Source organism: Giraffa tippelskirchi, chromosome 2 (assembly GCF_054371585.1).
Source record: "Giraffa tippelskirchi isolate mGirTip1 chromosome 2, T2T-mGirTip1v1.2.pri, whole genome shotgun sequence".
Classification (NCBI taxonomy): domain Eukaryota; kingdom Metazoa; phylum Chordata; class Mammalia; order Artiodactyla; family Giraffidae; genus Giraffa; species Giraffa tippelskirchi.
This window is the reverse complement of record NC_137276.1, coordinates 233,707,263-233,731,149: the sequence shown is the minus strand read 5'-3', so window position 1 is coordinate 233,731,149 and position 23,887 is coordinate 233,707,263. Positions and strand designations below refer to the sequence as shown.

Sequence of the window (23,887 nt, the reverse complement as noted above, 5' to 3'; positions counted from 1 at the left end):
TTCAGGCTGTAGCTTGGAGTCACTGCACTTGATTGTTACCTAGAATCTCACACTCACAACATAGAATGTAAACATTAGGACCTTAGGATGTCTGAGTTCTGTCCTCAATTCTGCTGCAGTTGATGGCGTTGAGCCGCTTCCTTGTACCAGCGTTTCATCATCTGGAAAGTTTGGGGGCTGGACTAGGTACCTAAAACCTCTTCTCAGTAGCTAGTTATGATTCTAGATGTGAGTCTAGGGTTGCTCGTTGGCTGGACCCGTCGCTAGCCCCTCCACAGCCCTGCGGGCCCGGCCGTCCCTGCTTACAGGGGCCCCATGGTGTGCCGCTTCTGTTTGGCAGGGATTTAAGCACCGAGTCAGCAGATTTCACGTAGGTGACAAATCCTCCTCCCCACACTATGTCATGCACTTACTGTCTTACTGAATGGTGTTTCTATTCTACTAAAGAAAATTTGTGTCTGTTCACTTAATAATTTTTAAGCAAAAAATACATAGTTGATTTGTTTTAATGATTACTTCTTCAGAACTTCAGGTATAACCTGGAAAGACATGTGGGTTGGTACATTTATTCTTAATTTTTTCCCCTAAGTTTAAAGCCATTGTATCCATTTATAAAATAACTATAGTATTAGAGCATTTTAAATAATCACTGGAGAACTATTTTGGTATTACTAAATTGCATTATAACATGATACATTCATTAGTAAAGAAATGAAGACTTTGTAATGAATGGTCTTATGTTTTATATTAGTAAAGAATATAATGAATATTTTATGTTTATACTTTATGTAGTTATAAATTTATATAAATTAATATATATGTTTGTAAATATATTTATATAATTGTATAAATTATATTTATATAATTATTTATATTTATATAATTATATATTTTTAAATGTATATATTAGTAAAGAAATATAATGAAAACTTTGTTATGATCTGTATTTTATGTCTGAGTGTTCTTATTTATTTAAGTATCAGGTTTTTAACACACACTCTGCAATGGGGTCTGATTTTCACTTTGGATATGCTCTGTATAAAGGTGGCTTTTCTAGCCTACATATAAAATGATATTTCTTTGATTTTTAATAAAAAGAGCTAATACGTTACTAAATATAAATTAAAAAGAATTATTTTGTAATTTAAGGATAATTTATTAGTGGAAAGTAACAAATGTACTACATTTTCAATTGTGATTTATCCAATTTGGACTGTATATAACTATTTACTTTAAATCATTTTATGCAAAATATTTCAATTAATTTTTTTCTTCTTGTTGCAGGAGCTAGAGTTAATGCCAAAGACAGCAAATGGTTGACACCTTTACACAGAGCAGTTGCATCTTGTAGTGAGGTATGAAATTTTTCTTAGTAAATATATTGTATATAAAATCATTAAGTAGGCCTGCCTATGAGCCTGTGTGCAGATCCTATATTTTCAAAAAAGGAACAAGCAACTGAAACTACCTAGACCGGTCACTTTACTTTGCGATTTGTACAAACCAAGTTAATTGTTCCATTTTCCTTTTGTGACGAAGACCTCGTGGAGAGCCTGAAGTGGCAGAGAATAGAAAACTCTTCCTTTTGTACTTCCTACAGGACAGCAGTTATTTTTCTATCTTAAAAATCCCTCGTCAGGGCTTTTCTCTACTGACTGGTTCACAATAGCCTGATAGACTTGTTTCAGAGGTGCTGCTGGTTGTGAGCAGGAAGTAATCTCTGCAGTGTGTAATGATTAAATGAAATATTGTTTACGTAAACTGTAAAATTCATTTTGGAAACATTACTAATTCTCCTGTGTTGCCAGTTCTAAATATAATCTTAAAATATGTTAAGTGTCTTAAGAAGAAGAACAGTTCCTTCTTATTTATAATCCTGTGCTTTGTTTGATCTTCAAGATAACTGACATTTTGTGAGAATTCGTGTTTATATTTGTCGTATCTTCTAGCCCTCACAAAATCCTTAAAGAATAAAAATATTTTGAAAAAACTGTGTAGTTAACAATTTGCCAGAAACCACTCAGCGTTGGATAGCAAAGATGATAACAAATATCTGGACCCTCTTTTTTTCTGTCATTTTACTGCCTTTCTAAAATGGATTGGGTGTGTTTTACAGATGCGTTGTGCCCAGAGCACGCCTTTTACCCATCTTAATATATTTGACCCTTGTTGAAAACATCTTTTAAAATAATTTAAAATATAAAAGGGTGTGACGGTATAAAGTAGTATTTTCTTCAGTTACTGAGACTGTGAGTGAGAGGGTCGCTCCTGCTGCTTCTCCCCATCATGGGACCAGGTCCTTCTTAAGTCTGTCCATTCTCTGTGCTACCCGTCACAAACTGCAGCTTGAACGCAAAACAAGAGCTGGGCAAGTGAACGGGATTGGAGGGCAGAGTGACTGGAAAGGGCTGTGAATGCTGTGGTGTGACAGAGGCGGTCTGTCGGCCATAGGCCTTCAGGTTGGGAGAAGGAGGGAGGGAACAGTGACCTTGGTGGCTTCAGCTGATGGACTGGGGGAGACTGGCTTCAGGCATCACCTGCCACATTCTAGCTGGGTGATCTTAGGCAAATCTGGGAATTCTGGAAACTAAGACATATTAACCAAAATACTTTGAACTCTGAAATTCATGGTAATATTATTGAGATTGTGGTTAGCCTTCTTGTAAAGAAGTTTCTTTAGATAAAGGCAATTAAGGAAGATAAGCATTACCGTCATTGCAACTTTTTGGTAAGTTAACCATATTAAAGGAGATCAGCCCTGGGTGTTCATTGGAAGGGCTGATGTTGAAGCTGAAACTCCAATACCTTGGCCACCTCATGCGAAGAGCTGACTCATTGGAAAAGACCCTGATGCTGGGAAAGATTGAGGGCAGGAGGAGAAGGGGATGACAGAGGATGAGATGGTAGGATGGCATCACCGACTCGATGGACATGGGTTTGGGTGGACTTAGGGAGTTAGTGATGGACAGGGAGGCCTGGCGTGCTGTGGTTCATGGGATCGCAAGGAGTCGGACACGACTGAATGACTGAACTGAACTGAACCTATTTTTTTGGCATGACTCTTGGGAATGTGACTTAAATTTAGTGGAGTTTTGCCAGATTAAATTATCAGGAAGAACACTTCACATATCTGTAGAGATAACAGGCCAAAAATTCTTAAAATAATTAACGTTAGAGGCAGATTGCAGGTTCCACCCAGAGACCTAACTGCTGATTTTTTTTATAAATTATGTATATAGCTTGAACTTAAGTGAAAGCTGTAGGTTAGAAAGCTAATCCTAATAAGTTTAAGCTTTTCAACCTGAAATTGAGTTTAGTCTTTCATAGACGTTAACTCTTCATGGACAGTGGATGTTTAAGGGTTAATTTCCTCCCTGAACTTGGGTTGAGAAAGACTGCTTCCGGTGAAGTACCCCCTATTCCAGCTCTCCGTCCATGGCACACCTGCTCTTATTCCCTGGCTGCCCCGTCTTCTCTCCACCACTAGTTTGTGACTGTCATTCTTAAAGTGACACATACAATTCAGCTCTCTGTAAACGCGCACTTTTCTGAATAGGTCCATTTCTGGATGTTAGGGCTGTGTGTGTGTATTTCTTTGTTTATTTATTTTAAAAAGGCCACATCACACTGGATCCTCTGAAGGATATGTGTTTATTGTTTTTTAACATAACCCCAAGAATTATCATTTTAGTTCTGTCAAGATAACTGAGTTTAAAATAGACCACCATGTGAAGTATTAGTGGTTCACCCAAACATTGTATTTATTTGCAAAGGTGTTAGCTCTTCTTTTCACTGTGCCTGACCCCAAGCCATGAATAAATACTCTTTGGATATTATTTAAACTTTTGTTATCACCCATCCCCATATTTCATAATCAGATTTAAATCAGTGTCCTAGGGTATAACTTGTATGTTTGAAGTCAAGGCACACCTGCAGCATTTCTTACACGTATGTACACACATGTACCGCTGGTGGTAGTTTAGTCGCTAAGTTGTGTCCAACTCTTGTGACCCCATGGACTGTAGCCTGCCAGGCTCCTCTGTCCATGAGATTCTCCAGGCAGTGATACAGCAGTAGGTTGCCATTTCCTTCTCCAGCGGGTCTTCCTGACCCGGGAATCGAACCCGGGTCTCCTGCATTACAGGCAGATTCTTTACCAACTGAGCTACGAGGGAAGCCCATGTTATGTACCCTCTAATAATGGGAACAAAGCTAGTGGAGGTGATGGAATTCCAGTTGAGCTATTTCAAATCCCGAAAGATGATGCTGTGAAAGTGCTGCACTCGATATGCCAGCAAATTTGGCAAACTCAGCAGTGGCCACAGGACTGGAAAAGGTCTAATAATGGGAACAAAGCTGGTGGAGATGATGGAATTCCAGTTGAGCTATTTCAAATCCTGAAAGATGATGCTGTGAAAGTGCTGCGCTCGATATGCCAGCAAATTTGGAAAACTCAGCAGTGGCCACGGGACTGGAAAAGGTCCGTTTACGTTCCTATCCCAAAGAAAGGAATGCCAAAGAATGCTCAAACTACCACACAATGCACTCATCTCACATGCTAGTAAAGTAATGCTCAAAATTCTCCAAGCCAGGCTTCAGCAATACGTGAACCGTGAACTTCCAGATGTTCAAGCTGGTTTTAGAAAAGGCAGAGGAACTAGAGATCAAATTGCCAATATCCACTGGATCATCGAAAAAGCAAGAGGGTTCCAGAAAAACATCTATTTCTGTTTTATTGACTATGCCAAAGCCTTTGACTGTGTGGATCACAATAAACTGTGGAAAATTCTGAAAGAGATGGGAACACCAGACCATCTGACCTGTCTCTTGAGAAACCTGTATGCAGGTCAGGAAGCAACAGTTAGAACTGGACATGGAACAACAGACTGGTTCCAAATAGGAAAAGGAGTACGTCAAGGCTGTATATTATCACCCTGCTTATTTAACTTATATGCAGAGTACATCATGATAAATGCTGGGCTAGAAGAAACACAAGCTGGAATCAAGATTGCCGGGAGAAATATCAATAACCTCAGCTATGCAGATGACACCACCCTTATGGCAGAAAGTGAAGAAGAACTAAAGAGCCTCTTGATGAAAGTGAAAGGAGAGTGAAAAAGTTGGCTTAAAACTCAACATTCGGAAAACTAAGATCATGGCATCTGGTCCCATCACTTCATGGGAAATAGATGGGGAAACAGTGGAAACAGTGTCAGACTTTATTTTCTTGGGCCCCAAAATCCCTGCTGATGGTGATTGCAGCCATGAAATTAAAAGACGCTTACTCCTTGGAAGGAAAGTTATGACCAACCTAGACAGCATATTTAAAAGCAGAGACATTACTTTGCCAACAAAAGTCCGTCTAGTCAAGGCTATGGCTTTTCCAGTAGTCATGTATGGATGTGAGAGTTGGACGGTGAAGAAAGCTGAGCACCGAAGAATTGATGCTTTTGAACTGTGGTGTTGGAGAAGACTCTTGAGAGTCCCTTGGACTGCAAGGAGATCCAGCCAGTCCATCCTAAAGGAGATCAGTCGTGGGTGTTCATTGGAAGGACTGATGTTGAAGCTGAAACTCCAATACTTTGGCCAGTTCATGCGAAGAGTTGACTCATTGGAAAAGACCCTAATGCTGGGAAGGATTGGGGGCAGGAGGAGAAGGGGACGACAGAGGATGAGATGGTTGGATGGCATCACTGACTCGATGGACATGGGTTTGGGTAGACTCCGGAAGTTGGTGATGGACAGGGAAGCCTGGCATGCTGCAGTTCATGGGGTCGCAAAGAGTCGGACACGACTGAGCAACTGAACTGAACTGAACTGAATAATGGGAAAATTAAGATCAAGTTTACTCGGGTAGTTTTGTCATTAGTAAAAACTATGTATATCCTACATAGTTATCCCTACAGGTTTTTTTCTGAATGCTTGTAATGTGTTGATAATAAAATCTAGAATTTTACAAGGGTATGACATCAGGCTCATTGGTTTGCAGTTTCCAGAAATTTACCCTTTTTTTATTTTTGTTTTTGATGTCTCCTGTTCTTAGTCCTTTGAAAGTGTCACTCATTGGTGTCCGACTCTTTGCGACCCCATGGGCTGTAGCCCGCCAGGCTCCTCTGTCCATGGAATTGTCCAGGCAAGAATACTGGAGTGGGTTGCCATTCCCTTCTCCAGGGGATCTTCCTAACCCTAACCTAGGATCTTCGAACCCTAGGGTCTCCAACGTTGCAGGCAGATTATTTACCATTTGAGCCATCAGGGAAGCCAGTTTTCTCTAAATTGTCAAAGGTCACTGCTGTTGTGATATGACACTGGCCTATATTATTCTGAGTTGTAAATGGTAGCTATGTCAATATTAGCTCACCTGCCATAACAGAATACCACAGACTGGGTGACTTAAACAGCAGAAATGTATTTTCTCACAGTCTGGAGGCTAAATGTTCCAGAGGAAGGTTCAACAGGGTCAGCTTCAACGAGGCCTCCTTCCTGGCCCGCGATGCCTGCCTTCTCGCTGCGTCCTCATGTTTGGTGAGGCGGGGAGAGAGGGGAGGTCCTCCTCCTGGCCTTAGAAGGCTGTCAGTCCGTCAGGGTAAGGCCTCCCTTATCGTCTCATCTCCCTTTCCCTCCTAGACACACTTTGGTTGGGGGGAGGCAGGACTTCACCGTGTGATCGTGGGGGTACCCAGGATTCAGACTGTAATCTGTCCCGATTCTAGAGTCTTAGCTATTGTGCTGGGTGCCATCTTACCCACCGTCAACCATAAACTGGAGTTATTTTTGCTTTTCTGTGAAACAAAAGTGTGGCTTTGATCTCTCTCTTCTTGCTGATGGAACATAAATATTCCACACACTTTTCGGAAACTCGCATGTGTGCCTCGTGCATTCTGGTTGGAAATACTTAAGGCAGACCTCCCATCTATAGTGTGCTGTCTGTGCCCAGTTTACCCAATTATAGATTATTCATGTTGCTTTTAATTGTCTCCCATGAGAGTGTCATTGAGAGTCCTGGCAGTGCCTGTACCCTGCTCTCCATGATTCTGAGCACACATTCCTCTCTATGTATATTTTCCCTGTGTTCCCTGTTTTAAATTGAAATATAATTTAGAGTAAAATGCAGACGTCAAGCGTGTAGTCTTGAGTTTTGGCGTATGCGTACACCTATGCAGCCCTTTCCCGAGTCTGGCTTTAGACGATCCCATCGCTGCCCCTGGTGCCTTCGTGTCCCTTTTCAGTCAGCCCCGCCTGTCCCCAGAGGCGAGCGCTGCTGTGATTCCTCGCACCGTGGAGTGATTTTGCCTGCTCTAGAATTTTGTAAGAATGGAATCATACAGTGTGTACTCTTGCATCTTGACCACTTTTGCAGTTCGTCCTTTTGGTTGTGTGCATTGGTGGTTCGCTTCTTTTATTGCGAAGTAGTGTTTCCCTGTATGTATATGCAACAGTTTTATCTATTTTCCTATAGGTGGACATTTACATTGCTTTTTTGACTCTTACCAGTAAATAAAAGATTGCCATGATGTTTTCAGATGGATCTTTTAAATTTCCTCTTGGGTAAAATGGAGTGGAATTGTGAGGTCACAGGCCCGGCCTCTGTATGTCCTTGATTAACTACTTAGCAGAGTGATAGACCGATGGGCTTCTCTCCAGCCTTTTGCCGTTTCCCAGATTTCGTACAGTCCCGATTACTTTTTATTTCAAAGGCTATACGCGAATCATGAATCATAGTATTTTGTTTGGTGTTCCTTGCTATGTTGCATAGTTATAGTTATTTTAATCTTTTGAACACGCTGTACATTAGCTCTTTTTGCTTGATAGCAGTCTTGAAAGGAGTGGTGGGCAGGTGCTAGTTCCCCCCTTTACTGATAAGAAGAACAGGGGGTCAGTTTTACTAAACTTGATACCTTGTAAATGACAGAACTGAGATAATTTGCTTCTGGTCTTTTTCATTTCGTATATAGTTTGTCGCTCATCTGCCAAAAATAGGATTGTCCCTGCAAGGAGAAGATTTTTGCTATGTTTAGTTCCGATTTTATTGCTTAATATTGATGGCTTACTGGATTCCTTTTGATTTTGTCATGAGTCCAGTTTATGGATGTGTTGTGACATTTTCCTTGTGTTCTGGGAGACCACTCACTTTGAATAGTAAACTGTTAGTTTGCCTTGTTAACACCAACTTTAAGGTAGAATCACAGCAAAGACTTCCTTTCTTCCCTCCCCTCTTCGCTCTCTCACTCTCTAATGAACGAGATCTTAGTGATTTTTCATTTTGTAAAATACAGCATGTGTAATACCTTGGGAAATAGTATGTTTTAAATTTTTTTGTATTTAATGGCAAAGTGATAAATCTAATCTTTAAAGCTTTGAAGTTATAAATTAATTGTATCTCACCATCTAGAAAATCAAGAGTAGTGATGAATGTTTTTGAAGAATATTCGTCAGTACTTCTTGTGCATTTTGGTGGAGATTGATGTCTATGCCTCGGCTGGAGGATGGACAAAGGGAATATTTTATCTTGCTGTATCTTGCATGGCTCTGAGTACTGCCTTTAGTTCAGGGTATTTTGTTTTCTGGCTTGTTTCTAGCAGGTTCTACAGAACTTTGTATTTCCTCAAGAAATTGTTTTTCCATCTTGCATGTACAATTTCTAAAGCTGTTAAGTCATTTGTCTTATGTAACTTATATCTTTGTATGTTTCAGGAAGCAGTTCAGGTACTTTTGAAGCATTCTGCAGATGTTAATGCTCGAGACAAGAACTGGCAAACCCCTTTACACATAGCGGCTGCTAATAAAGCTGTCAAGTGCGCGGAAGCTTTAGTTCCTCTTCTGAGTAATGTAAACGTGTCCGATCGAGCAGGAAGAACTGCGCTGCACCATGCAGCTTTCAGTGGCCACGGGGAGGTAGGTGGTGCTCCTACCTCAGTGATTCTCTCTGCGCCCCACCCCTGTTACTAAGGAACTGGCCTATCTTGCTCCTTTTTATTTATGTTTGCCTTCTTCGAACACTCAGACTTCTTTTCATCATAATTCATGATCTAACTTTCTCACATTTAGAAGTTTATCAGATACAGCTCCAACCAACACTACTGACTGTAAAACAATGTGAGAAGTTTATTCTGTCATTGAAGGAAAAAATATCTAGGAAGTCAGCACAATTTCTTGCAGTTTATTTTCTTACAGTTTATTTTGAACATTTAGTCAAGATTTTGTTGATGACAGGCCATCAAAAGAAAACAATTTAAAAAAAATAGTAGTTATCTTATACAGCGAACATTGGCTAATATTAGGTGTGTTATAGCAAAGAGTGGGGCCTGTGTATGTACATGGAAGACGTAGGGAAGAAGGAGACTCAGTCAGAAGAAACTTTGAGGCCAGCTCGTCCAGTCCTTCATTTTTTTTTGCAGACACAGAAACTCAAAGAGGTAGATATAAATGATCCTACTGTACAGCAGAGGGAACTACATTTAGTATCTTATAATAACCTATAATGGAGAAGAATTTGAAAAAAAATATATATGTATATTTAATTGAATCCCTTTACTGTCTACCTGAAACACTGTAAATCAACTATACTTTGATTTTAAAACAAGAAGTGAGGTGGCAGTCCCGGGACCCACTGGCTGAGCGCCGGCTGCCAAAGTGGTGTATTCACTCTTCCTCCCGGTTTCTGCAGCATAAAGGGTTCTTGCCTCCACTGCAGTTCTGGGCACTAGATGAGTCCCTTTTTGACATCTGCAATGCCCTTTCCAACGGGGAGACTATTGCAAATATGTTTAGACATAATGGAGATCTACTCTTGGTACTTTTTGAGGTAAGTAGAGTGCAGTGGCCTTCAGGTCTAATCATATTATGGACACTTCATTTGTGTTTGAATTAAATTTAAGACATTTCTGGAACCAGAAAGCACTTTGAATTTTAATAACACTTTGAGCTATAAAAAAAGGAATAAAACATGCTGTTAAATACTCTCCCTTTAGACTTCCCAGATTTGTGCTTAGTTGTTCATAAAATACCAGGGCACAAAGTGGCATCTTTAAAAGATATTGATGCCTGATTTCAGTAACAACCACAGTAAAACTTTTTGTTTTATTTTGTCCCGGTGTTTATTAAATTATGTTAAAGCATTCAGTATAGAGTCTAGTGTTTCCTTTCTGCAAGTGCAGAAATTCAGTGCCAGAGAGATTTGAGATGAGTCTTCATGATAGATATTCATGAACAGTTCTACTTCTCAATTTTGATGAAACTGTGTTTATTTTTATTCCAGATGGTCAAATTACTCTTGTCTAGAGGTGCCAATATTAATGCTTTTGACAAGAAAGATAGACGTGCTATCCACTGGGCAGCATATATGGGTATGTATTTTTTTTTAATTTATATTTTGATATTAAGTGTTAAGGAAAAGTTGGACATTGTCATTCTTGCATTTGTATAGCATGTCTTTTAGGATAGTGAGAAGTTATATCTCAGTTTGCTGCCTGAATGAAACCAGCTTTGCGGTGGGGGAGGCTAGCAAGGACAGGAGTACCTTGGGTCCAGTTCTCTTGAAAGCTGCTTAAAATTAATTCTGTTTACCTTTAAAGGGAGACATCCTAGATAGAAGCCTGGGGTACAAAGTTTAGATTGGTGTTGACTAAAAGCTCATTCTTATGCCCATCCTGAACACATCTTTGTTTGTATGGGGATATTAAGGTAGAAGTTGTGAAGATGTATTAGAAAGCCTGTTAGCGGACTTCCTTGGTGGTGCAGTGGGTAAGAACCTGCCTACCTGCCAGTGCAGGGGACCTAGATTCCAGCCCCGGTCCAGGGACATCCCACGTGCTGTAGAGCAACTGAGCCCGTGCGCTTACTGCTGGGGCCTGTGCTCAACAGCAAGAGAAGCTGCTGCGACGAGAGGCCCATGCGCCACAGCTCAAGGGTGGCCCCTGCTCACCACAGCTAGGAAGAAGCCTGAGCAAGCAATGAAGACAGCGCAGCCAAAAATAAATGGACGATTTTTTTGAAAACCTACTGGGCCAAGCGCTGGATTAAATAGGCATAACGTGTTTGATTTCTACAACAGTGATTTCACAGAAAAAAACTGAGGTGTTGATACCAACTTTTCTGCTTTTAACATTCTTGAGGGAATTCCCTGGTGGCCCAGCGGTTAGGACTGCGTTTTCACTGCTGAGAGCGTATTTTCAGTCCCAGGTCGGGGAACTAAGAAACGGCGCCGCACAGCCAGAACGGGGCGGGCAGGAAGGGGAGGCACTCTTGGAAAGTCTTAGGATCTCTAAAATCTGCGGTCTGAAACAGAGTTCCTGGGAAAACGGTCCTGGGGTAGACCGCTTAAGACTTGTGCCCTCCATGAGCAGAGCGCTACCAAAGTGGGAACGGCTTCTTGAGGGAGCTTGGACAGCCAGGGAGCAGGAGGGTCAGCCTTCCTCAGGATACTCACGGAAGAACAGAGAAGATGCTGGCTTGTGGTGCTGAAACCATGCAGGTTGCGGTGGATCTCCACCTGCCCCTGACTCTGCAGGTCCTGCAGGGCTAGGCTATGCCTCAGGAAGGAAGCATGGATGGAGGCATCTTGCCTCTCTTTGCAGCCGTGGAGCTCAAGACTTCTTCTCTTCCTCCCAGAAGTCCATTCTGCCTCTACTATTGGTGTCTTCCTGCTTAGGAGCAGTCACGTGGACAGTGGGGCTACCGTGCTGTGCTAGTCTCTGCCCTCTCACTGACCGTAGAGGCAGTCTGGCCCCTCTTCACACAGGCCTAGCCTATTCCCATTACTTCTGCATTCAGTTTTGTCTTTTCCTAGCTCTCACTTAAACTAGAAGATTGATGGAAGATTATTGATTTAAAATTACTGTATGAAAGTGTAAAATAGAAAAACGTAAGAGACCAAATGAGCTCAAAACAATTTGTCAATAATGCCAAGTCCAGGAAAATCTTTGCCTGTCATGGAAATAACTCTGGGGTTGTTGGTGTTTTTCTCACACCAAAGGTTTGTGCCTCTAGTTATGTCATGGGCAGTTTTCTTCTGTTAATTGAAGGTAAAACATCCAGAAGCAAGTCTCCTGCGGTGTCCTCCTGCTATCTCCTCACAGCCTGTAGATTTTAGGTAGCTTATTCTTGAGGACAGTTTAGGAACAACTAGTCTGATTTTAAACTATATAACTTATAGTAAAAGTTTCACACATTAAGCAGAGAGCATTAGGCTTTTTATCTTCAAAGCATTAGGCTTGGCTAACCAGCAGTTTTCATAAAATTAAAGCCCACAGAATTTTGTGGGCTGCCTCTGATTGGGTGTGTGGGTATCTCAGGGTCCTTGGATGACTTTGTTTTCCTTGATCTGCTAAATGTCATTTTTTTGACTGATTGTGGATTGTAGAAAATATTCTTTATTTTTTTTGCCTTACAGTCCATTTAATTTTTGAGCTTAAACATTCAGAAGTTAATATTTTTTCTTTCCTTGTCTATTCCTTTCTTTAAGCTTGGAGAAAGAAGAGTATTTACACCCAATTTCAAAAACTGTTCAGTTGTTTTAGGTGTTCAGAATTAAAAGGAACTAAATATATGAAAGTAGGGAGCTATTTATTACCTGATCTGTTAGACAGGCCTGAAGTCCAAATCACTGTCATCTCTAGAGACTCTGTCAGTATTAGCCCAGGAAACATTAGAATTACATGTATTCTTGTAATTTATTTCTCCCAGGCTTCCTTCTTTGCCTGCTGTCTCCTGGCTGAGACTACTTTTCTCTTTAGGCTCTACCTCTTATCCTTATACTGTAACTAGATACTCTGAATTCTCACCCCAAATGAATTGATCATTTTCCCCTCCCTCCCCTGTATTTGCTCCTACTATGAACCTTCATTAAGATCCCATTTACTCACTCATCTTTTCTGTTGCATTCAGTGCTTTTAACAAAATCCAATCATCTTATTGTGATGACTCTGAGATAGAGGGTACTAAATAAATGTTAATTACCTTAGTAAGCAATTCATTACATTATTTCTTCTAAAAGCAGTTCATAATTTGAGTTGATATGAAATGGTATTTGGTTTTGTTTTTTTTTTCCTGCTCCTTTTCTTTCAATAAAAATAAGCAGACCTACTATATAGCACAGGGAACTCTACTCAGTATTCTGTAATGACCTGTATGGGGAAAAGGATCTAAAAAAGAGTGGATATATGTATATGTGTAACTAATTCACTTTGCTGTGTAGTAGAAACTAACACATTTTAAACCACCTATACTCCCGTAAAAATTGAAAAAAAAAAAAAGAAACATAGCTTGTTTTATTTATACATTCATGAACAAAAGAAAAATAGAATTTTCCAAATTCCTGAAGGATAATGATTATATTTATCAAGCTTACATTGCTTGGATATAATTATTTTTAAAGAATGTTGTTACTGATTACAGAATTAAGTATGCCATGCTTATCTGCTGAATGCTATCTTCTGAAAATACACTCAGATAAATTGAATGAAATCTAGTCTCCTTGGGTCCCATCATTTTACATATTGATAAGGAAGACACACACATATTCTGGCTAGGGTCTGCGTAGCTAGAACAGTATATTTATTTCACTCTAGAACTCTCTTCCCTTTTTTCTTTTAAATAAGTCACACCAAACTGACTATGGAAAGGCCTCTTCTTCATGTCTTCAGTGGTCCATTAAAGGAATTTATGCATATTTCAGAAATGTGTTTAAATAAATATTTGTCAACTTTAAGATAGTAAATTTGCTTACAGATGGCACCTTGTAAAATAGGTTTTTATCAGTGTCAGGAAAAGTTCACACTTCCTGGAATCTACACAGTTAATATGATCTGCATCATTTACTTAGAGTGATATATTGATTTTGAATAGTTTTTCTAGTATATTTGTGTTATGGGCCTTCTAGTCTTAAAAATCAGAAGAATTTGTTTCTTTTTGGCCTATTAGTGAATAATATGCATTTGCCTAGTTTAAATCAGCTCCATTTATGTGTGAACCTCCCGGGTATTATAGGTCCTGATTTTTAATACATTACGACAAACCCAAGTAGTTTTTTCTTTTTTAGAGCCGTAGGTTAGAGAAGTAACATGTCTGTCTTGAGAGAGCTTTTGTACCAGCTACTGCTCTTATATGATAGTCACATTTACTTTGACATCTAATGATTTAATAGATATTCTTTTGATTTTTCCTTTCCTAAAAATATAGTAGATATTTTTCATATAAAGATGGGAAAAAAAATCTGAAAGTATCCACTTTAATTGATAATTTATATATATAAACAACCAAATATACTTGATTCTTTATACATCTTATAGTATCCTTTTTTCAGGAGAATGGGGTCCTATGTTTGAAAATCTCATATTTATAGTTACTGACTTTATATACTCCTTTCCTATAAAGGGGTATTAAAGACGACATCATGAACAACTTGTTTAATGCAACAAATGTTTATTGGGTATCTGTTTTGTTTGAAGTATACCATGAAGTAGAACATAAGAGCCTATGACATTTTCCTTTAAAGATCCATATTTGGTAACCTAATACATAAAAGTAATTAAAGTGTTAGTTAAATAATGATTCAAGTATAAGAAACATCACAAGATATTATATGCTTATTAGATAGTATTTGCAGGTAGAGTGCTTTTGGCCATGTAATTCTAGGGAACTGGAAGCCTTATAAGAACGCTTATAAGACTTCTAGGGAAGATAGGAACTGACATGGCCTTCTTCATGGATTAATAGCAGTGATTAGAAAGAAACATCCAAGCAGAACATCCTGTACGATGAAGAAATCAGTTCCATGAACAAAGGCACAGTGGTGGGAAAGCTTTGGGGAGGAGGAGAAAGCACTGTAAAACCTAATCTGATAAGTTGTGAGGAGAGGAAAGGAGACTAGTGGTTCTCTCACCTTTCAGATACAGGTCCCCCTTCCTGGCCTCCTTGCATGGTTGGGGAGAGCCTGAGACTAGTTCTGACTAATGAAAGCAGCATGGCCTCTGGACCAGAGCGTTTGACTGATGGTCTGAAGCTCTGTGGTCTGTGCCCCTTGCTTGGCTCAGCGACCAGCTGCCTTCAAGATTGTGTCAGCTCCATGTGTCTGGATCCTTGAGTGACTGAGCAGAGCCCCCTTGACAAGCTATCATAATGCTAATGAGAAAACACTAATTGTTCAGACACTGAGATTTGGGAGTCAGCATGGGTGAGTAACAAACTAAGGCTGTTAAGGACAGCTGGTGGAAATAGTGAGAGAGAAGTTTTTAGCTTAATGTTCCAAAGACCTGACATTTTTAAGAAATATACCCAATTCACTCCCAGATTTCTGAATAGAAGAAGATTCCACTAAAGCATGCAAACATAAACTAATGTCTTATATTAGACATAGAAAGCTAGCTTAATAACTTGAGAGTGTATTAAAAACAACCTTGGAAACATGATCTAGGTGAAAGGATTGCAGGGTCATCATTGGATAAGATAATTAAATGTGTTATTTTCAGTTATTTGTTGCATCTGTCAACATTTATCAAAATTATCCTGAGTTCTTATTTTTACCTTGTGCCCACGCTCTGGTTATAGTACAATTAACTGGTGACTTGTCGAGCATTGTCTAGTTAATTTATATTTTTACCTGTCTTTCAAGATATTCAGGATCGCATTGTATTTCATATTTTCCATACGCTCTCTGCTTGTTTTTTTCTTCATCAACACATTTTCAGGTCACATTGAAGTAGTGAAATTACTTGTGGCACACGGAGCTGAGGTGACATGCAAGGACAAGAAGTCTTACACGCCTCTCCACGCGGCAGCCTCCAGCGGGATGATCAGCGTAGTCAAGTACCTTCTTGATCTTGGGGTTGATGTAGGTGTACAGACTAAGCAGGATGAAGAATGGAGCGTTTTGTGTGTTTGTGATTTCATTGCCGGTGGAAGTTTTTTCACATTTAAAAGATGTTTTCTACAGTAACGTTTTTTGTCTTTTAATAGTGTTATGTTTATACTCCTTTACATAATATATAGTCTGCTGATGTCTGACCAAGGCATGAAGTTAGTCAAATGTGTTAAGAGGTAGAAGACTTTCCAAAGATGAATGACTGATTGACGGAAGTTTTTCTTTTCCATCACATTCTAGCCCCCTGTAGCTTCATTTCAACTATGGAAACCAGCAGATCAGACATACTTGGATTATTTTCCTAATTGGCTTGGTTATTGTCAGTAATATTTGCCCAGTTTGTCTAATATTTCCTTTAAATGACTATAGCTGCTCATATTACAGTGTATTGGCCAGAAGTAGGCAGGGAAACGAGAGGCTTCTGGCCCATCAGCTGCAAGTGTTCCTTACTATATGAATCTGTTTGGTTAGGGAGGGGTTGCTTGCTTCATCTGAAAATATTTGATAGTAGAACTGGGACAGCTAAGAGTACCTGGAGCTCCCACAGTCCATCCTTTAGGCACATGTATGTTATACCCCACCCTGAGTAGATTTAGGGCTTCCCTGGTGGCTCAGCTGGTAAAGACCCTGCCTGCTGTGCAGGAGACCTGGGTTCAATCCCTGGGTTGGGAAGATCCCCTGGAGAAGGGACTGGTTACCCACTCCAGTGTTCTGGCCTGGAGAACTCTGTGGACTGTATAGTCCATGGGGTTGCAAAGAGCCGAGCAGCGTGCAGTCAGTAGACCTGCTCTTATTGTAGGTGCAGGCCGGACAGGCTCGTCTGGTTCTTTAAAACACAGCGTATTTGTTGTTTAGTTGCTAAGTCATGTCCAACTCTTTCACGACCCCATAGACTGTAGACCACCAGGGTCCTCTGTCCATGGGATTTCCCAGGAATACTGAAGTGGGTTGCCATTTCCTTCTCCGGGGGATCGTCCCAACCCAGGGGTTGAACCCGTGTCTCCTGCATTGGTAGGCAGATTGTTTACCACTGAGCCATTCATTTAAAACAACCAGGAGAGAGGGAGGTAGTAAGGACTGTGAAGCACTTAATTTTTGAAAGATAGGGATCAGAAAGCCAAACACACTGTTAGGTAGAATCTTGTAGAGTGCAAACAGATGAAAGGCTTTTTTTTTCAACTCAGCACTTCCTATAGCTCTGTTTCAGCACAGAGATTATAATGCCCAAGAGACCCTTGATCTAGATAAATGAGACAGCCTGCTTCTGGTCACTGTTTCAAGTCCGTTCTGGGACAATTTTAAAGCATATTTTATTGGCGGCAAAATAAACTCTGGTGAGAGTGTTCTTCAAAAAAAGTGGTCAGACTTTGAGCCACTTAGTGATCCATGGCCTCTGATTGCATGACTCAGCTTCTAAGAGCTGCCATAACAAATGGTCATGAAGTGGGTGACTGAAGGCCATAAACTTAATTTCTCAAAGTTCTGGGAGCTCCAAGGGAGAATCTATTCTAGGTTGCCAGCTTTTGGTGATGAAATCTAGATGATTTGACTAAAGTTATGTGTGGCTTTTTCAGTTCCTCTAGTTTCTGTTACTGGAGATCTGAGAAAGGAAGATGTTGAAGTTGTGATAAGTTGAGCCAACCACAAGGTTAGAGGGTACAGAACTACCTTCAACTACCTTCTAGCTAGAAGGACTCCAGAAACTCACCGAGCGCTACTGTACTCACAGTTACGATTTATTACACAGAAAAAATACAAATTAAGATCAGCCAAAGGAAGAGACACAAAAGTATTCTAAACACGAAGCTCCCGTTGGCCTCTCCCTGCAGGGTTAGGACTCTGTACTCTCCCAGCATCAGGGTGTGACATATGCAGGTAGTATTGCCAGCCAGAGAAGCCCACCTGAGCTTTGTTACCAGTTTTGCTGAGATTCCACTACATAGGCATGATTGATCAAAAATTGCTCATGTGATTGATTTCAGTCCACTGAGACCAAGCGATCCAAAGCCCTTCCCCCACATCATGTGGTGGTTTCATGTGGCTCTGCCCCCTGAAGACTATCCACTGTGCTAACCCTACTCTCAGGTGCAGGGTGGCCAGCGCCCACCCTAGACAAGGACATGTCCATCAGGTGTGCCATGGGTCACCTCCTGGAGGACAGGGGCAAAGGTGAAATTCTTTATTACAGGAAAGCTGTGTAAACTTGAAAATATTAATCCAGTATGTTTTTTAAGGAATAGAAAGATTAACTTGAGTTACATGAATTATTTCTCAGTACTGATTATATTCTCTAGCACATATTCGTTTTGGTAACATATCAGTATATCAGTATGTAGGCTGGAAAATATCTAGAGCCTAAGTTTGTTGCAAAAATGAGTTAAATAAATAGGAAAGGATGTCATTCATTTTTAAAAAATCTTGCTGTCTACTAAAAACCAACTTTCATCTTTGGTCACTGTAAATGAACCAGGAGAAAATATGTGTTTTTCAACATATGTCAATTTTCAGTTTGTGTTCATTTTTCATGATTCTTAGAGTTAATTCTATAATTGTCTCTTACCTAGAATGCTTTTTAAAATATTTGTTTTCATTTTCCTAAAATATCTCTTGGAATCATTCAGTTTTGTCTTGAAATAGACATTGTATATATGAATTATATTCCCTGATGGTACAGAATCCATTTGACATCAAAATGGTGTAGTTATGTTCATTTTTAAAAAATTATAAGCCTTATCTGTATTATTTATCCCTGTTTCTCACTTTAATAATTTGATTTCAACCACAACGTTAAGGTAGCTTACAGCACTAATAATTAGGAAGACTGCATTAACATTGACATTTTTGTCTTCCAATAGATGAATGAACCAAATGCCTATGGAAATACACCTCTTCACGTAGCCTGCTACAACGGACAAGATGTTGTTGTGAATGAACTGATAGACTCTGGTGCTAATGTAAATCAAAAGAATGAAAAGGGGTTTACTCCTTTGCACTTTGCTGCTGCATCTACACACGGAGCATTGTGTTTAGAGCTTCTAGTAGGCAATGGGGCCGATGTCAATATGAAGGTAGGAAGTCAAATCAGAATCCCTACCTAGTATTTCGGGTTGCACTATATTAAATACTGTTGGTAGCACACACCATTCAGCAATAAAAAGGAATGAGTTACTGGTACATACACAGATAAGTCTTAAAAGTACTATGCTGAGTAAAAGTGTTACACAAGAATTTGTTTACTGTTCCCGCTTATATAAGGTTTTAGAACAGACAAAGTAGTAATCGGGTTCCAGACTGTCTATAGCTGGGGGAGAAAACAGGACAGTCACTGCCTCTGGGAGGAGGGATGGATAAAAAGGCATGGGGGAACTTTCTGGTATGGTGGTAATGTCCTGTATTTTGACAGCTTTGGGTTATATGAATAAGAATTAGTCAAAACTCATCAGTGGTACATTTAAGATTTCATAGGCCTCATTGCATGTAAATGTTCCCTTGGAAGGTTACAAACCAAGCTAATATTGAACCTTAGTTAATGATACACATACCAAAATGTTTTAGAGGTAATAAGTAACATTGTCTGTAGCTAGTTTTGAAAAGTATCATGTAGGGACTTCCCTGGCATTCTGAGCTTCCACTATGGGGCGCGGGCATGGGTTTCATCCCTCGTTCTGCATACCACACAGCCTGGTCAAAAAAAAAAAATCCCTTAATAGCATGGGTGGGTGGAGAGAGAGACTGATCTATGATAATGTTCATATAGTAAAATGTTAGCAGTAGATTCTAGGTAGTATGCATTTGGGTGTTCAGAGTAATATTCTTTCAGCTTTCCTGTTTTGAAGTTTTTCACAATGTTAGAAAAGTTAAAAGACAAAATCAGTGTTTTACATACAAGGAATAGTTGATTTTTGGTCAGTCGCTTTCAAGAGTGAGCATTTGAGTTTTAGAAATACATAAAAGTTCTGGAGCCAAAATAAACGTACTTTTACTGCATAAGTCTTTGGAAATGCACATGTAGCCACAGTTTTGAACATAACTACTTTATAATGTATAATTGTCATTTATATTTTCCAATTTGCTTTCACTGATTGTGTCTGTATTAATTTATTAATTCATTCTTTGAGCGCTTGCCAAACCGTAGCTTGTGGTATGAAAAATAGAAACCATTAAAAAAAAAAAAAAGAACCATTTAGGATTAGTAAAAACATTTAAGCTTCGAATGTTTTCAAAGCTTAATTACGTAAAATTCCAGCTCCTTTTGTAGGTGTGATGAGCTGGTGTCTTTCAGACGGTAGGGAAAGGAGTCCGTTTTCTTACCTCTAACTTGAAAACATCCTTTAACGATGCCACTGACCCACTCTGACAGCTGTAGCAGCAGCAAGCCCATCTATATTTAGGTCATTGCTCTAAATTGTCCTCTGCCAGCTAAAGGACAGAATTTATACATACAAACTGTGGAAGGAAAGGGCATAATATATTTTAAAAAAAAACCCTCTCTGGTACAAGTGTCTCTTTTAAGAAAATACATTTAAAGCTTTCAGTTCTCAGATCACCTACTGAAGTTTGATTTTTAATACTTTAAATAACTTCTAAAAATTTCCTAGTAACAAATTTGAACTACCTATTTTGATTTGAAGAATTCCTGCTGTTTGGATAATCAGTGCTCAGAAAAAAAAATTCTTACAGGAGTGGAAAGTTCGTTACTTGTTTCCTCAAAAGCCTAGTAATATTTTTTAGTGAAGAGTATTTCAAAGTAAAAAAATTTGAAATTATCTAACATTTTTCAAATGAAAAGATCTCATCAGATATTTTTAGTCTAGATACATCAGCTTATGATAAAATGACTATAGTTAAAATTATCTTTGTTAAATATTAAGTGTCTTGGAGTAAGAGAGACTTACCTATATCATTAACTGTTATGCATTTTTTAGTTTATCAATTGCTCAGTAAAAATTAGGCTTTCTGTTTATTTTATACAGTGCTGTTTAGACAAACAGTTACTGTAGTTTGAAGATAATTGATTATTTGGTTCATGTGTCATTGCCTGCGTAGCTGACCGGTGCCTGTCTGTGTTTTCTTTTGAAAAGTAGAGATGAGAATCATTTCTACGAGAGAGTTACTTGCTCATATCAATGGTCCTATTGACATTACTTCCTTAATGATTTAGAAAATTCAGTGGTGGATTTTACACATGACAAGGGAGTATTTTAGCAAAGCAGTTAAGATGTGGTGGTGAAGTAGATTTGAAGGCAGCAGGCCATGACATTGATTTAAAACTAGATTCATAAAAGTTGCTTTAATCTTGTCTAAGGATGTATGACTTCCTGCTGATGGGCAGCTGTTCAGTTATCTTAGCACCAAGTTTGTTGAAACACACTCTCCAGGCTGATGATTTCTAGGTACCGTCCAACTCGGACATTATGTAAAAACTGTTGATACTAGTGAGTTTTCAAGTAATAAGAATGTGTTTTTATTCAAGAATATATCTTCATTCCTGACACCAGTGTTTCCTGTATTTGTCAAATGGTTATCTGAAAGTGAAAAGTGAAAGTGAAGTCCCTCAGTGTGTCCAGCTCTTTGCGGCCCCATGGACTGTAGCCTACTAGGCTCCTCCGTCCATGGGATTCTCCAGGCTATTTGCCTTATAAGAAACAAAATCCTACTTGCTGACCCTCAAGTCCTTCTTATCAAGTCACCTTTCTCCTTCATCTTTTCCTCCCATTTCATTCTCTATTTTAATGTTTCTGACCTGATGAAGTTATGGATGACTTCAATTTAGAATGTAAATTTAGGTTCGTAATTTTTCAGTTTGTAAGTTTTTAAATTGATTGTCCTACAAAATACTATTTAGATGTAAAGTGAATGTTTTTAAAAAAGAGCAATATAGATCTGGTTTTTCATAACCTTGCTTATCATGAACCCGGCTACATTGACGATGTCACTTACTGCCTTTTTTTCCTCCATTCTTCAAGTGTTTATTCTATAAACAGTTACTTATAGAGAATAGAAACTCTCTATAGTATGTATGTTGAAAGCAAAAAAAATACAGTTTCATGCAATATATCCAGTTGTCAAGCCAGACAACTATTATACCTTTTCCCACCCCATCCCTGCACTTTAAATTTTGGCCAGATAACCAGAGTACTCCCAATACTTCTTCCCTTTGTGACAATCACATGTATGTTTTGATCAACAAAGTGATTTAGGGAAGAAAGGACTTTACCTAACTCACAATAAAAGATATCATGTAATTCAGGCATTGTTTTTCTTCATATTTGGAATTCCTCTGAAATTTCAGAATTTCTACATCAAATACACATGCAAGACCAGTCTGGTTTATTATCTTAAGTAATTTGAGAAAAGAGCTAACAATATTGATTACAAGTAATTATAAACTAAATAATGTATAAAGTTTTTAAAGTGAATTATCGTGGCTGAAGTTAATTCTGACATTCACTTTTCCTTGGTCAGGGAGGGATTCAGCATTTCTTTTAGGACAAAAGAATTGTAGCAGTGTGAAATTTTTGAAACTTGGGCAGCAAATCCTGGCTGTACCACTTCCAATGATGTGACCTTGGTCAAATCATTAGTATCCTTGTTCTTCAGTTCCCCCACCTATGAAATAGGAGTGGTACTAAGATTATAACACACCTACCACTCCGGCCTTCTGTAAACTGTAGGTGTTGTGTATTTGTGCTTTATGGTATACATACTAAAACATTAGCTCATAATTTCAGATAGCTGTTTTACTGCCATAGGCATCTATTAAACCTAACGCTTGAGTAATAGTTACACAAAATAAAGTTGCAAGAGGATATTCAAAATAAAATGAACAACTATGTGTTATGAATATAACTAGAATTTTAAATCTTTCTTGTGTCTATTTCAGAGCAAAGATGGAAAAACTCCACTGCACATGACTGCCCTCCATGGTAGATTCTCCAGATCACAAACCATTATCCAGAGTGGTAAAAAGTATTTCTGTTTGTTTTTTTTCTAAAGTGTAGTAAAAGCATCCACATAATGAATGGTATTAAGGAATTATTATAGCAGTATACATAGTTTTGACGTTTGATATCATATCTTATGAAAATCAGATAATGAAGAATTTTAAATGCCATGTACATGTATCTTTATAGTCATTTTTCATTTATTTCTGCATTATTTTGCTTAGACTATTTATATAATATCACTAGCAGTTAGTACTGGCCTTTAAAAAACATGCTAAATAGAAAAATAACTCTGCCTTTCCACTGTAGTTTGTATTATATATTGACAAAACTCATTTGCATTTCTCTTTTCCTTTTTGAATATTTTGAACTGTTTTTAGCATTTTCATTTCTTTTCTAAACTTGTATTCTTTTGTATTTGAATTAGTACTGGGCAAGCTAAACTTTTAAATAAAAAGGACTTTTGGGTACATTACTTTAATGCAGTGTTTCACAAGCCATGTTCCAAGGAACTGTTTCTAAGTAGTATTGATACTTAAGACAATAGCTGTTCTCATTTGGCAGAGAAAGGGTAGGAATAAACTCATGATCAAATAATTCATGAGGCATTGCAGACTGTCTTCTGATTTTTAAATCTATTAAAATCTTATGCTCAGTTTATGAAGTTGCTTTAAGTATAAAATCCGTAATCCCAGTGCCTGACGCAGTAAGTGTGCTGTGGATGAAACCTGTGGATTTTATTCCCCCTTTATTGCAGGAGCTGTGATCGACTGTGAAGATAAGAACGGCAACACCCCTTTGCACATAGCGGCGCGGTACGGCCACGAGCTGCTCATCAACACTCTCATCACAAGTGGGGCCGACACCGCCAAGTAAGTGCCCACCAGGCGTGATGTCTTGACAGGGAAGCGTGCGGCTTTTCTCGTCAATGTGCTTCTAATTGCTTGAGCTTTTTCCTCTTTGCGTTGATGATGTAATAGAATGTGGAATACAACTTCATTGGGTCTTTTTATGTTTTTTATCCCAGTTCTTTCTGGATTATGACTAATATGTTAAAGTTTCCATGTAAAACTTTGTTTGAAAG

General features: G+C 38.8%; 1 protein-coding gene across 21 annotated transcripts in view; it reads left to right on the top strand.

Moving 5' to 3' along the window:
- Nucleotides 1-23,887, top strand: part of ANKRD28 (ankyrin repeat domain 28) — a 199,941-nt gene that overhangs the window by 136,724 nt on the left and 39,330 nt on the right. For 17 of the 21 annotated variants that reach the window (XM_081573252.1, XM_081573248.1, XM_081573247.1 and 14 more), the window contains 7 exons: nucleotides 1,285-1,355; nucleotides 8,695-8,895; nucleotides 10,259-10,346; nucleotides 15,687-15,829; nucleotides 18,715-18,927; nucleotides 22,743-22,821; nucleotides 23,561-23,675. In XM_081573252.1, coding sequence (XP_081429378.1) covers nucleotides 1,285-1,355; nucleotides 8,695-8,895; nucleotides 10,259-10,346; nucleotides 15,687-15,829; nucleotides 18,715-18,927; nucleotides 22,743-22,821; nucleotides 23,561-23,675 — 910 coding nt within the window. Of the gene's footprint in view, nucleotides 1-49; nucleotides 371-1,284; nucleotides 1,356-8,694; nucleotides 8,896-10,258; nucleotides 10,347-15,686; nucleotides 15,830-18,714; nucleotides 18,928-22,742; nucleotides 22,822-23,560; nucleotides 23,676-23,887 lie in introns of those variants that run through there. The other 4 variants (XM_081573258.1, XM_081573251.1, XM_081573266.1 and 1 more) reach the window with 3 other exon arrangements.